This window comes from Ailuropoda melanoleuca, chromosome 12 (genome assembly GCF_002007445.2).
Source record: "Ailuropoda melanoleuca isolate Jingjing chromosome 12, ASM200744v2, whole genome shotgun sequence".
NCBI classification, from domain to species: Eukaryota; Metazoa; Chordata; class Mammalia; order Carnivora; family Ursidae; genus Ailuropoda; species Ailuropoda melanoleuca.
The window spans coordinates 64,619,923-64,634,921 of NC_048229.1; the positions used below are offsets into that span (position 1 = coordinate 64,619,923).

At 40.4% G+C, this 14,999-nt stretch overlaps 1 protein-coding gene across 7 annotated transcripts in view; it reads left to right on the top strand.

Annotated features, from left to right (window-relative positions):
• Window positions 1–14,999, top strand: part of LOC100478996 (hyaluronan synthase 3) — a 213,033-nt gene that overhangs the window by 83,361 nt on the left and 114,673 nt on the right. Inside the window, exon 14 of one of the 7 annotated variants that reach the window (XM_034638551.1) lies at window positions 2,682–2,739. The exons of the other annotated variants lie outside the window; for them this stretch is intronic. Coding sequence (XP_034494442.1) covers window positions 2,682–2,739 — 58 coding nt within the window. The remainder of the gene's footprint in view (window positions 1–2,681; window positions 2,740–14,999) is intronic. 7 annotated transcript variants of the gene reach the window in all.

The window sequence follows — 14,999 nt, forward strand, 5'->3', positions numbered from 1 at the left end:
TTTTTTTTTAAAGATTTTATTTATTTATTTGACAGAGAGAAAGAGAGAGAGGGAACCCAAGCAGGGGAAATGGGAGAGGGAGAAGCAGGTTTCCTGCTGAGCAGGGAGCCTGATGCGGGGCTTGATCCCAGGACTCTGGGATTGTGACCTGAGCCGAAGGCAGACACTTAATTACTGAGCCACCCAGGCACCCCAAGAAAGAAGATTTAAAATAAAATAGTCCAGGGTGCTTGAGTGGCTTAGTCGGTTAAGCATCTGCCTTCAGCTCAGGTCATGATCCCAGGGTCCTAGGATTGAGCCCCACGTTAGATTCCCTGCTCAGTGGGGAGCCTGCTTCTCCCCCTCCCACTGCTGCTCCCCCTGCTTGTACTCTGTCTCCTCTGTCAAATAAATAAATAAAATCTTTTTTTAAAAAAAATCTTAAAAAAAATAGTCCATGTAGGGGCATCTGGCTGGCTCAGTTGGTAGAGCAGGCAACTCTTGATCTTAGGTTTGTGAGTTCGAGCCCCATATTGGGCATAGAGCTTACTTAAAATAAATTTAAAAATAAGAGACTTTAGGGGCGCCTGGGTAGCGCAGTCGTTAAGCGTCTGCCTTCGGCTCAGGGCGTGATCCCGGCGTTCTGGGATCGAGTCCCACATCAGGCTCTTCCGCTATGAGCCTGCTTCTTTCTCTCCCACTCCGCTGCCGTGTTCCCTCTCTCACTGGCTATCTCTCTGTCAAATAAATAAATAAAATCTTTAAAAAAAAAAAAAAGAGACTTTAGAGGGAATGAATGCAGCCCTGCTGACACCTTGAAAAAAAAAACAGTCTATGTAAAGCACTAGTTATAGTGATAGGCACATAACGAGCATCTAATAAAGGTTCACTGTTATTATTATTATTATTATCATCTCTTTCATAATACTTTAGCCACTAGATTAAGAGTTATAATTCTGATTGAAAACATTCATCTTTAGTCACTAAAGTATTAGAACCAATAGTGTGATAATAGTAACTGCTATTGGGGCGCCTGGGTGGCACAGTTAGTTAAGCGTCTGACTCTTGGTTTTGGCTCAGGTCATGATCTCAGGGTCGTGAGATGGAGCCCCCTGTCCAGCTCTGTGCTCAGTGCAGAGTCTGCTTGAGTTTCTCCATCCCTTTCCTTCTTTCCCTCCCCCTCCTCAAATAAGTTAATAATATTAATAATAATAATAATAATAACAACTGCTGTTTATTGAGCCAGATCCTGTATCTTTCAGATATTATCTCCAGTCCTCATAACAGCTGCAATATTGGTGTTATACCCATTTTATAGATGAGAAAACCAAGTTCTAGAAATATGCCAAGGATTTGCTGCCATTGAAATATTGCTGAAAACCTCAAAGTGTATATCTCCTTGGAGTAATCATCAAAAATATCTCTTCTTACAGCTATTTAGATGGTGAATGCTGTGAACATCTTTGGAATTTTCTTTCACTTATTCAACCTTCATCTTCTGTGCATGATTGGTCAGGTCCTGTCAATTATTTTTCCAAGAAGGCTCTCAAATATATCTCTATCTCTTCCTCTTTATTCCCATGGCCACTACCCCAGATTAAGCTTCCTTTACTTACATGATCCCCACCCCTTCCAGCCTGGCCCTCTGTCCAGTTGAACCAATGTAGCTCTTCCTAAGGTGCTGCAGTTGTGGAGACCACAAGAATCACTGTGCCAGCAAAGGATGCATCACTATATATGGAACAGACACCCTTCCTCCCCCCAGATGCCAAGCAGGAAGCACATGAGCACATGGCCCCCATCTTTCTCTGGCCCTCATTTTAAGACCTAAACTTAACATGTCACTGTCCTATCTTCTAGATAAGCAGTACCCTCTGCATTGCACACCCTGGCACACCCTGGTGCATTCCTAAATTGTGAGATAATCTGTTGAAAATAATTTGTTACTAATGTCAATTGAAGTGCCAAGATTTGCAAAAGGTTTAAAAAAATAAATTAGAGGGGCACCTGGGTGGCTCAGTTGTTAAGCGTTTGCTTTTGGCTCAGGGTGTGATCCCGGTGTTCTGGGATCAAGCCCCACATCAGGTTCTTCTGCTGGGAGCCTGCTTCTTCCTCTCCCATTCCCCCTGCTTATGTTTCCTCTCTCACTGCCTGTCTCTCTCTCTCTCTGTCAAATAAATAAATAAATAAAACTCTTTAAAAAAATAATAAATTAGAACAGATTCAAGATTATTCCAGTAGCATCTCTGTCACTTGCATTCCCATATACTTTCTGAGAGCAAGAGAAAAGGATCAAATTATAGCAAATATCCCATCAATTGGACCTAACCCCAAATGTGGCATCTCGTGTGTCATGACTGGTAGTCTCTTGTGACACAGGTGAGAATGTTGTCTCCCATGGGCAGTACTGGAGAAAATGTTGAGGATTTTTCTTCCAGATTTTGGTTTCCATGCCTACTTCTGTTATATACTTAGCCGCTTCAAGAAATATCTCCCCTTAACTTGCCACCCTTCTTTAGCTATTATAAAAATGGGACTTCAAACATATACACTGTTTTCCCTATAAGATTCTAAAGTCAGACCAGTGTTTAGCTAAGACAAACAAGAAGAAAGGCATTTATTCTTTTGAGACTGCTCTAAGGGGCTCTCATATCTTGTTTGCTCTTTGCAAATCATATCACTGCTCTATTTTGTGGTTCCAGATATTCTTGGAGAATTTGGAGCATGAAGACACTTTTGTATATCTGTCTGCTATTCAAGGTAAGTTAGTCCTGGTTAAAAGACTTTGAGTCTGTGGACCAAAGATTGTAGCCTGTATGTTTGCACAAAATCTCTAAAGTCGTGGAAGCACAAGACCGTTGATCATTTTGTCCATCTTCCTGCCTCCTAGCTAGTACTCAATTTAAGTCATAATAATAATATTCCTGGATGATTCCCTAAGGGTTCTAATAGAATTTCAGTGTCTGATAATGATGATGAGGTCTTTATTATTCTGTAGATTAAAGCCCATTTCTTCTCATTCAAGGAGGTAAAAAATGGCTCCCACATTAACTCTTATTACCTTAACCTTTCATGTACTTGACTACTGGTAGAATGCACCCTTGCTTTCCCTTTAAACTAAAAGAATCTCATACTATCTAATATTTTTTCATCCAAATGTTTTTTGCAATCATTTTATTTCTCTTTTGTGATTCTTTGTTGCTCTCCCCATCTCCATTGATTTGTGGATTCCATTTTTTTTAAGATTTCATTTATTTATTTTGAGAGAGAGAGAGAGAGAGAGAGAGAGAGAGAGAGAGCATGAGTGAGGGGGAGGGGCAGAGGGAGAAGGAGAAGCAGATTCCCTGCTGAGCAGGGAGCCTGATGTGGGCNGCAGGGAGCCTGATGCGGGCTCAGTTCCAGGACCCTGAGATCATGATCTGAGCCAAAGGCAGATGCTTAACCCACTGAACCACCCAGGCACCATCCCCCGACCACCTTTTTTTTTAAGGTTGTGGATTCCAAATCTACAGAGAGATGTCAGGAACAGGGATGCAGCGTAAAGGAACCCTTCCTAAAAGGGTGAGAATCAGACATGGTGAGAAGGTGAGTTATCTCACAGCTTCTCTTGGCTCCACTGGTGGAGTGTAATTGTCAAGTGCTAGGACTCTGGGGGTGCCTGGGTGGCTGGCTAGCACCCTGGGGTTGAGTCCTGCAACGGGCTCCTTGCTCAGCAGGGAGTCTGCTTCTCCTTCTGCCTGCTGCTCTCCCTCTCTGACAAATAAATAAATATAATCTTAAAAAAAAAAAAGAGCTAGGACTCGGGGACAGACCACCTGGGTGTACCTCTGTTCCTCTGTTGCTCAGCTGTATGGACTTTGGCAAATTACTTAATCTCTCTGGGCTTCAATTTCATATCTGTAGAAAGGGGGCTAAATAGAAATGTAAAATGGCTCAGCTAATTTGGAAAACAGCCTGGCAGTTTGTCAGAAAGATAAGCATAGAGTTACCACTTGACGCAGCAATTGCACTTCTAGGTGTATATCCTCAGGTGGATTGAAAACATATGTCCCTGCAAAAACTTGTACCTGAATATTCATAGCAGCAATAGCCGAAAGCTGGAAACAACACAAATACCCATCGGTTGATGAATGGATAAACAAACTGTCCTTTATCCATACAATGGAATGTTATTCGGTCATTACAAAAAGAAAACACTGAAACATGTCAGGGATGAACCTTGAAAACATCATAAATGGAAGAAGCCAGTCACAAAAGACCACATATTGTACGGTTCCTTTATATGAAAGTGCCGAATAGGGAAATTTATAGAGACAGAAACTGGATAAGTAGTTGCCTAGGGCTGGTGGGAAAGGGGAGAGAATTGGGAAGTAAGAGCTGAAGGGTCAGTATTGCTTTTTGGGGTGATGGAAACATTTAAAATTGATTGTGGTGATCATTGCACAACTCTGTCAGTATTGTAGGAACCATTGAATTGTATGCTTTAAATTGGCAAATATTATGATATGTGAATTATGTCTCAATAAGCTGTTACCAAAAAAATTAAAATTTAATAGGTGGGGGAGGGATAAAACTCTCAGAGCTTAAGAAGATACAATGATTAAATGTAATGTGGTAGATAGGATCCTGGAACAGAAAAAGGGCATTTGGGAAAAACGAAGAGAATCTGAGTAAATTATGGACTTTAGCTGATAATAAAATGTCACTGTTAGTTCATTAATTGTGACGAATGTACCATGCTAATGCAAAAGTTAATAGGGGCAACTGGATGTGGAACATATGAGAACTCTTTATGCTACTTTTCAATAATTCTGTAAATCTAAAACTGTTCTATCTTAAAAAGTCTATAAAGGGAGGTTAATATTAGGATTAAATGTGTTAATACCTTGAAAGTGCCTAGCACAGGGGCACCTGGGGGTCAGTCGGTCAAGTGTACGATTCTTGATTTCGGCTCAGGTCGTGATCTCAGGGTCATGAGATGGAGTGTGATATCAGGCTCCACGCTCAGCGTGGAGTCTGCCTGAGATTCTCCCTCTCCTCTGCCCTTCCCCCCACTCGCACACACACACATTCTCTCTCTCTCTAAAAAATTTAAAATCTTAGGGGCGCCTGGGTGGCACAGCGGTTAAGCGTCTGCCTTCGGCTCAGGGCATGATCCCGGCGTTCAGGGATCGAGCCCCACATCAGGCTCCTCCACTAGGAGCCTGCTTCTTCCTCTCCCACTCCCCCTGCTTGTGTTTCCTCTCTCGCTGGCTGTCTCTCTCTGTCTAATACATAAAATAAATCTTTAAAAAAAATAAAATAAAATCTTAAAAAAGAAATGCTTAGCACGCAGTAAGTGTTCAAATAGGGTTAGCTCTTATGAATTGAGTGTTATCATCATCATCATTATATTACTACTGCTTCTGTTGTTAGACTGCTAGATAATGTGGTGATACATGTAACTTCTCAGATCTAAAGTTTGAGTAGGCAGACTCTACCAGGTATTTATTGCTATGTAACAAACCACCCCAACTCTGAGTATTTAAACAGCAATCATTTATTGTCACTCAGGCCTCTGTAGACCAATGGAGGTCCTGATGTAGGCTGGGTTTGGGCGGACACTTCTGCTTCTCCCTGCAGGTCTGTGGGCCGGCTGCGGCAGCTCTGCTGCGCCTGTTCCTGGTCATCCCTAGCCCAGTGGCCAACCAGGGCGTGTTGTGGTGATGGCAGAAGTGTAAGAGAATAAGAATAAACTCAAGAGGACTCTCGAGGCCTAAGCTAGGAATGAGCATCCTATCACTTCTGCCTCACACTGTTGGCTAAAATGAGTGAATGTGGCGCAGCCCAAAAGTCAAGAGGTAGAGAAATACAGTCCCTTTCGTGGGACAAACTGCCAGGTCATAGAGCAAAGGGCATGAATTCAGGAAGAGGTGAAGAATTGAAGCCAGTAATACAGTCCTTCACTGACGTGTTCTGTTTATCTGCAAAAGGCAAGGTCCCCTATGAGCATGAGGCATGCGTAGGTCTTCACTGGCTACTTATTTCTTGGTATAATTTGGGTACGCTGTGTACTGATCTGGTTAGTTAAAGCTTAAGAGAAAGTGCAGAGGGGCTAGCATACAGTGATAAAGGCCAGAGCTTTGGAATTCATTCTTTATTCAGCAAATATTTATTGTGCACCTACTGTATACAAAACACTTTAACAGTGAGTTGTCATGCCTAGGTTAAAAAGCAAAAAGAAAATTCCTCAGAGGAGACAAAATGACCACCCAAAGAAGTAAAAAGACAAGTATGTGAGAGCACAAGCCGAAAGAGTAGAGGGTTTCAAGAGAGAAGGTAACTACCTGCAGGTGAATGGGCAAAGAGGCCTGGCATTTAGATAAACCTGGGGCTCAGGGGCTCAGGAAGTCACATGACAATGAATGGTACTTATGGAAGCAAGATAAATCAATGAAGCAGGAACCTCAAATGCCTGTAATTAAGAAGTCTCAGAAAATAAGTCAGCTGGTACTTTTCTCAAGAAACTGTAATACTGTTATGATAAGAAGTTGTTTCTTGTTGATTAATTTTTTTTTTTAGGACAGCGTTTTTGGAGAAGAGGAGGTATATCGTTCTCATGTGGCAACATTGCTGTTTGGAATAAGCTTCGTAGCTGATTAACCCATTGAGCTCATTAGCCTCTAGGGTCTGCTATAAAAATCACAACTGTTGGTTTTATGTTTGTTTTTAGTACTTTTAATTGGGGTGCTAATCAGTTAGTAGCTAATTTGGCGAGGAAGAACATGGGAGGTAGAGGTGTAATTTCTGTTCTCAGCTCCCCACAATGGACAAGTTTGAATTAATTGATGTTTTGGTGTTTGTAACATGCACTTAAAGGCCAAGGCCTTAGGTGAATTTCCCATTAAGAAAGGAAAGAGCTGAATTTTCCCACCTTCATTGCCAATGTCATTTGCCCAGGCGTAAAGCATGCCAGTAGCCAAGCCATTTTGGACTCCCAGAGAGACAAGACCAGCCTACTTGTAAATGTCCTGCAGTACAAGGGGTGTTGGGCTGTGGTTTGAGTAGCATTTAGTTGTAGGGTGTGTGTGTCTGTGTGTCTGTGTCTGTGTTTAAAGTTTTCCTTTTCTACGCTAAGTGTCTCCATGTGAAAATTACAACATATCTTTTGCTTAATTTGTTAATAAATTGGATTTCTTTCATAATTTCTCACCAACTTTGCAGTCTACCAGCAGAGCAGAGGGGAATTTAATAAACTCATTCATTCAGCAGATACTTATCAATACCTGATGTAAGAATTTCTGGTGTGTGTATTATCTGTGCATCACAACAATCTGAGAACTAAATTCCCTAGGAGTTAAATTTTAGTTTCATGAAAGGCGGTCTGCATCTCCTTTTAGTCCTACTGAGAAAGTGATGGTTGATTTAGTTCTCATAGCAGCTGCTCCAAGGTGAGTACTCAGTAGCAAGTTCTTCAGGCAGAGAATTATGTACCAAGTTCCTGAGTTCCAGTTTCAAGCCAGAGTTCATAAATAGAAGACCTAATCTTCAACTATGGCCATTAAGTATCTCTCCTTTTTAGATTTCTTGTAAATTCTTTTTTTTCATTCTTTGTTTTATCATTATTATTGCACAAATTAATGCATTTTCATTGTTCTAAAAAATTTCATTGACAAGGAAATATATAAGGTAAACTGTAGAAGTCCTCTTTTCCAAAATAGGAGTTAAAATATATCCTTGAGGGTCCCATAATGTATATTAGATGTTTGAGGTATTTTTCACATTTCAGTTTTGAAATAGATGTTCAATAATGAATATGATAAATAAGTGATAATCTTCTGGTAAGGTATTATAGTCAGGTTGTTTATCATACTGTGGATCTGCTCATGTATCTTCTCAGTCACTTTCAATTATTTAAAGGACATTTTGAAAGCAACACCAGAGACAGATGCATTTCGGGGATCCAAGTGATCCCTGTCAGTGTCGAAGGATCTTTGGATAAAACTACCAGTGTTGTTGCAAAAGGAAAAAAACAAACAAACCAAAAACCCTAGGCTCTGAGCCAAGCATGGGAGGTGAAAGTATACCCATGTGTATAGTGAGGACAACCTAGACGTCTTGACATGCCCAAGCAGATCTCACTAACGCTTCTACCCTCTTTCTCTTCAGAGAAGAATTTTCATTTCTGGCAAAAGAGCCAAGGGGAGGGGAAGGCCAAAGGCCCAGAAGGGGGGGGGGGTGGGGAGGTGGATACAAGGTGAAATTGTTTTTGCAGAGTTTCAGACTGAACAGGATTACAAGTCTTAACTTGTCAGAATCTGAACTTCTATCTCATTCTCAGATTTCTACCTCAAATAAAGTAAGTCGGGAAACCATTAGACGAAAACAGTTCTATCCCTTGAAGGACCATTTAATTGGATCTGGCATTGAAATTTGGAATGCAGGCTTGTGAAGTTTATCATCTCCATTTATGTCCTTGAAATGGGGGATTACTTTTATGTCCTGACCTGGTTTTTGTACCACCTAATTAATAAATGAGCATTTAGCAACTGTCTCTCATATATGCTGTCTCGGTAAATTCTTGAAGTAGTTCTAGGTTGAAGATTATCCCTATTTTTTAAACTTTTTATTTGAAATATAATTTATACCTAAATCCCCCAATTTAAAATGTTCAGTGTTTTAGTATATTTAGACAGTCGTGCAACTCTCACTACTATTTAATTTTAGAAGTTTTCATCATCTCAAAAAAAAACTCCATATCTAGTATTAATGAATTTCCATTCCTACTACCCTCAGTCTCTGGGAACCACTAAACTACTTTTTGTCTCTGAGCATTTGCCTATTTGAGATGTTACATGTAAAGAGTCAAACAATCAACATATGGTCTCGTGTCTGGCTCCTTTCTCTTAGCATGTTTTTGAGGGTCGTCCATGTTACAGCGTGGATTGGTACTTACTCCTTTTTATGGCTGAAGAAAGTACCACTATATAGATTAACCACATTTTTTTCCTCCGTTCCTAAGTTGGTGTCATATTTGGGTTGTTTTTACTTTTAAGCTATTATGAATAACACTGTTATGAACATTTATATACAAGTCTTTGTGTGGACATATGTTTTCATTTCTCCTGGGTTTATACCTAGAATTAGAATTTCTGGGTCATATTGTAACTCTGTGTTTAACCTTTTGAGGAACTGCCAAATTGTTTTCCAAAGTGGCTGCCCCATTTTACTTTCCCGTCAGTAATATAAGAGGGTTCCAGTTTTTCTACATCCTCACCAATACTCACTATCGTCTGTCTTTTATTACAGCCGTCTTAGTGGGTGGGCAGTGATATCTCATTGTGATTCTGATTTGCATTTCCGTTAGTGACTGATGATGTTGAGCATCTTTTCATGAGCCTGTTGCTCATGTCTTTATCTTCTTTGGAAGAATGTCTGTTTAGATTCTTTACCCATTTTTAATTTACATATTTTGTCTTTCTGTTGAGTTGTAAGAGTTCTTTATATATTCTGGAAACAGGTTTTTTATTCAGTGTGTGAATGGCAGAAAATATCCGTGGGTTGTTTTTTCTCTTACTAATGGTGCATTTGAAGCACAAAACTTTTTACTTTTGATAAAGTCTAGCTTACCAATTTTTCTCTTTATTGCTTGCACTTTTGGTGTCATCTCTAAGGAATCACTGCCTAACCCAAGCTAATGAAGATTTACTTCCATGTTTTCTTCCATGAGTTTTATAGTTTTCACAATTATATTTCGTCCATGAGCCATTGTGAGTTAGTTTTGCAGAAGAGATTCCCACTTTATAGCTAAACATTCTGAGATTTCGATAGAAGTCTTTCTTTTCTTTTTTTAAAGATTTTATTTATTTACTTGGCAGAGGGAGCACAGGCCGGGGGAACAGCAGGCTTCCCGCTGAGCAAGGAGCCCAATGTGGGGCTTGATCCCAGGATCCTGGGATCATGATCTGAGCTGAAGCAGATGCTTAACCGACTAAGCTATCCAGGCAACCCGGAACTCTTTTTTCTAAGAGGACATAGCAAGCAACTTGAACCCTTGTTCATGATTTCCAAATCTTTTTTTCTAATACACTTGGTTACTTCTTTAGAACTTTTCAAATAATGGTAGAAATTGACTCTATTTTTGTGCTTTTAAGATTAAAAACATATTATGATTATCAGTAATATTTATTAAAATTGAATAATGCTTAATTATCTAGAAAGCTTTGATTCTGTCAACAATACTGAAATATAATAAAAGGAGATATGATAACCCTTTTATAGATGAATAATTGACTTTACTACAGTCATAAAAGTTGGGAGGATGCTTAGGGATTCCCAGTCCACTGTTTCCTCTTACTGCGGCCCCGGTGATTGATATATGTGTGTATATCATATATGTTTATGTATACATATACATATACATTTATATATATATCAAGCCTTCTCTCTCTCCCTCCAGTTACAGGCTGCATTTCAAAGCCTGGAATACTTGAGTTTTACATTAGCCTCATTTTTCCAATATCTATCCAGTGGTTTCCTCTATCAGTTGAAGATTGAAACGTTCAGATTTGCATCAGAATATTTAGCAATTTAGGGGCACCTGAGTGGCTCCGTCAGTTAAGCATCTGCCTTTGGCTTAGGTCATGATCTCGGGGTCCTGGGATCGAGGCCCACATTAGGATCCCTGTTCTCTCTCTTGTCAGATGAATAAATAAAATCTTAAAAAAAAAAGAATATTTAGCAGTTTTAGTACTTTTACCTGTAAGTAAAAGATGAACTGACTACTTTGAGGTTAGTTATTTTCACTCCCCAAGATTGCCCTGGATTATTGCCATGTAAGAGAAATGGCAGTAAATGTTATAGAAGTTACCATTATTAAGTGCCTGTTCTATGCCAGCCCCGGCAACCTTACAAGTTTGGTATTAGCCCTGTTTTACAGATGAGGGAACTGAGACTCAAAGTGTTAAGAAACCAGCCCAAAGTAACATCGATACTAAGTGTCAGCATCAGAATTTGAGTCTTCAATCTCTCTAGCTCTGAAGATTATGCTCTTGCAATGGGGAAAAATAATTAGTCCTAGTTCACACATTGTTCTTGTTCCTAGGTACAATGGCTGAGTTCCCAGGTGGTCTTAGGTACAGGAGAACTAGGCCTGCCTATGGGAAATGGTTTCACTATAAATCAACCCTTTCTACAACTTAATAATATGCTGATCTCATGTTCACATGGTGTGTGTGTGTGTGTGTGTGGTTTTGCTCATTTGGCAACGTGTACAGTATTATTTTTTAAGCAATCTTTATGTGTATCTTTAAAATTCATCTTCCATTAGTGGAGTGTGAGTGTGTGACTCACACCACCTGCCTTTCTTCCTGCTGATGAGCATGATTGTTTCAGCACCATACCCGCAGACATTGTGAGTCAGGTAAACACGTAGCTTTCTGTATGGAGCTTATGATATTTGTTGCATTCCTGATTCCAGTAAATGACATTTAAAAATAGCTTACTTTAAAATGATATAAATGATGAGGCTGTGGAGAAATCGGAACCCTCACACTCTGCTGGTGGAAACTGTAAAATAGTGCAGCTGCTCTGGAAAGCAGTCTGGCAGCTCTCAAAAAGTCAAACATAGTTACCATATGACCCACCAGTTCCACTTTAGATACATACGCAAGAGAAATGAAAACATATGTCCATACAAAAGCTTACATATGAATGCTCATAGTAGCATTATTCATTCAAGTAAAGACAGCCTAAATATTCATCACCTGATGAATGGATAACTAAAATGTGGTGTATCTTACACAGTGAAATATTATTTGGCAATAAAAAGGAATAAAGTACTGATTCATGATATAAAATGGATGAACTTTGAAAACATGGTAAGTGAAAGAAGCCAGACACAAAAGGCCACATAGTGTATGATTCCATTTATATGAAATGTCCAGAATAGGCAAAGCCATCGAGATAGAAAGTAGATCAGTGGTTGCCAGAGGATGGGAGGAAAGGAATGTGTGGTCGGAGTGCCTGATAAGGGATATGAGTGATGAAAATGTTTTGGAATTAGATATTGGTGATCACTGCCACAACCTTGAAAATATACCAAAAAGCACTGAATTCTGCACTTTTAAAAATACAATAACAAACTTGAAAAATTCGAAACAGTAGTTTTCATGGACCCGCTAGGACTCTGAAGGGCAGATGGACAGGATTTAGGTGTGTGGAGCTAGGGTTAGGGAGTCAAGACCGAAAGAAAAGCAGAGGCAGGAGGGTGTGCAGGAGTGGGGCAAGTACAGAGGGAAATAAGCAGTTCAAGTCGTTAGTGGAGCAAAGTGAGCATGAAGGGGAGGAGTGGGATGGGACTGGAATGCAGAAGCTGTTGGAATGCCAAGGCAAGGCATCTGAGCTGTTCTCTGTGAGCTCTAGGGAGCCTCTCTAGGCTTGCTCTTGTTGCCGCCCACCAGTAATTTCTTGGTGATGGGCTTCCTGGATTTGAAAGTCTCAAGCTTGTTGATGGTTATTACTTATGCTTCCTTTATTCTTATTTTCACTTGTGATTTATTGAGTGCCAGTACATATCAGATGTAGCTTACACGATCTCATTTACTCTTCACCACAGCACTGTGAGAGTCCGTATCTTCATCTCTCCATTTTTCAGAGAGAGAGACCAAAGTTCCAAGCTGTTAGCAGTAAAAGGCCAACCAGTGAGGGATGGAGACCGGAATCAACTCCAGAGCCTCGTTCTACCTTCTCTGGACATCCCTCCTCTCTCCATTCCATTTTCTCACCTTTTTTAAATCATCGTGGCCTCTGGTCTTGCACACAGTAAATTAAGCCCTGGAACCAGTGGATCTTGACATTTTCAGCTAAGCATGTAAATACTTCTTAACTTCTTGGTTTCCAGGGCTCATTTACCTCCCATTCATGTAAGCCAGCAGTCACAAAGGCAGGATTCAGGACCAAGAAGGCAATTGTGAGATACCGTGGGATAGTCAGTTGTTTCGATGTCAACTTCATAAGCTATTAAGAAGGTGTAAGTACTTTCTCTACAGAACAGCTATTTAAGTTTTGCCCTGGAGTCACCCTGTCTTCAGTAGAGTTGAAATTTGCAGGCAAGTTAAGGAAGATAAACTAGTGAGAGAACTCACAAGTAAAATAGCAAGTTTCTCCTTAGACTTATGTTTAAGTACGATATTACTTGACTCTCTGAAGGAGTCCATCTGTTTTACTGGAAGTGTTCTGAGGTAGTGGCTAGAGGGGTGTCCTGCCCTTGCTTTGCTCTCTCAAACTAAACAACATGAAGCCTGTGTGCCCGTTTTTTCAAATACAAATTAAAATTCCTAATCTCACCAGATGTGATTAAGATGATCCTTGAAACTGTTCACACACTTAATAAGCCCAATTATATTTTTTATTAACCCTGACATAGTTCCTTTTGTTGCTGAGTCATAAGTTTAACATTTTTAACTGATTGAAGCATCAATTTCTCCTTCCTTGGTCACGTCGAGATCTTGGGTAGTGGATTTGGGAAAAGCGCACGTAAATGGTGTCCATACAGTTTTGGCAACTCATCTTTAGATTCTTACATTAGGCCTTTGTACTCGGTTTTCCTGACCTTGTGGTGTCTCTGCTGTCCCTGAGGAAGCTGGAAGGTTGGGAATGAACTGAGCCTCAGGGAATGGATCACAGGCACTGAGCTACCAAAGACCTAATTAGGTCATCCCTCCTGCCCACCTGCCAGGGCATGATTGCTAAAGTTTGCTTTCTTAGGGGAAGTCTGTTTTTGGAAGCAGGTTTGCACTTGATGTCCAACTTCTGTTTTCCATTATTGGTAACCTGACTTTAGATAAGGGCTAAAAAGAATTGTAAAATATCTTTGGCCATTTTCTTAATAGTTTAAAATGTTTATTCGTTCATTCATAAAGATTTATCAAGCACCTACTGTGTGTGAGAGTACTGTGCTCAGTACATTGCTGAGAAAAAGTCATTCCCTGCCTTCATGAAATTTACATTTGATGGGGGGGAGGAGATGGCGGGAGGCAAGTGGTAGTCCAGTCATCACATGAACAAAGGTGAAATGTGGCTTTGACAGGTACTGTGGAGAAAAGGTACACAGTGGTATGAGAGCCTGTGTTAGGGACATTTTACCTGACAGAGAGGAGAAGGAAAAAGTGACTCATAAGCTGAGATCTGGTGGATGATTACGAATGAGCCTAGTAAAGAAGGGAGGGAAGAGTGCCCCAGACTGAGGGGACAGCAAAGGTGCAGTACTGTGGCAGGGAGGAGACTGCAGACAGTAAGGACTGCGTGAATGCCTATGTTATATAGGACCCTAGATCAGTGAAGAAGGGGTTAGGCTGGGTGGGCTCAGGCCACCAGTCAACCCCACTCTCACTAGAGGGCTCTGCTTTCCTCTCTTTCATTGAGTCTCCTCTGAAGATTTCATGTGAAAACAAGCTTCTGTTGCTTTTAAAACAACAACAAATCTCTATCTCTATAAATCTCCAAAGTTTTTTTTTTAAGCTTTTATTTATTTACTCGACAGAGAGAGAGACAGCCAGAGAGAGAGGGAACACAAGCAGGGGGAGTGGGAGAGGAAGAAGCAGGCTCCCAGTGGAGCAGGGAGCCCGATGCGGCGCTTGATCCCAGGACCCTGGGATCACGCCCTGGGCTGAAGGCAGACGCTTAACAACTGAGCCACCCAGGCGCCCCTATAAATCTCCAAATTCTGTTTCAATACACAGCCCTTAACTATTATGAAAAACATCCTCAGCAGATGAAAAAGGTAAAACCAAATGGAGTTAATTGCAGCCAGTAGTTTTCAAATATTTTTTTTAGCAGTGGAATCCATTTTTGAAATGAGATCTAATGTGAAGATGTCAAAAACTCAAGTGATTTTTATTTTTTCTTCATGCCTTTTTTTCTTATATTTTTCACATTTCATAGTATGAACATTTATTGCTTTTATAATCAGAAGATAATGTTTTTAAATTATGTGGCTGTTGAGAAAACCTGGCTTGTTTCGTGGTAACAAGGTTCAGGGA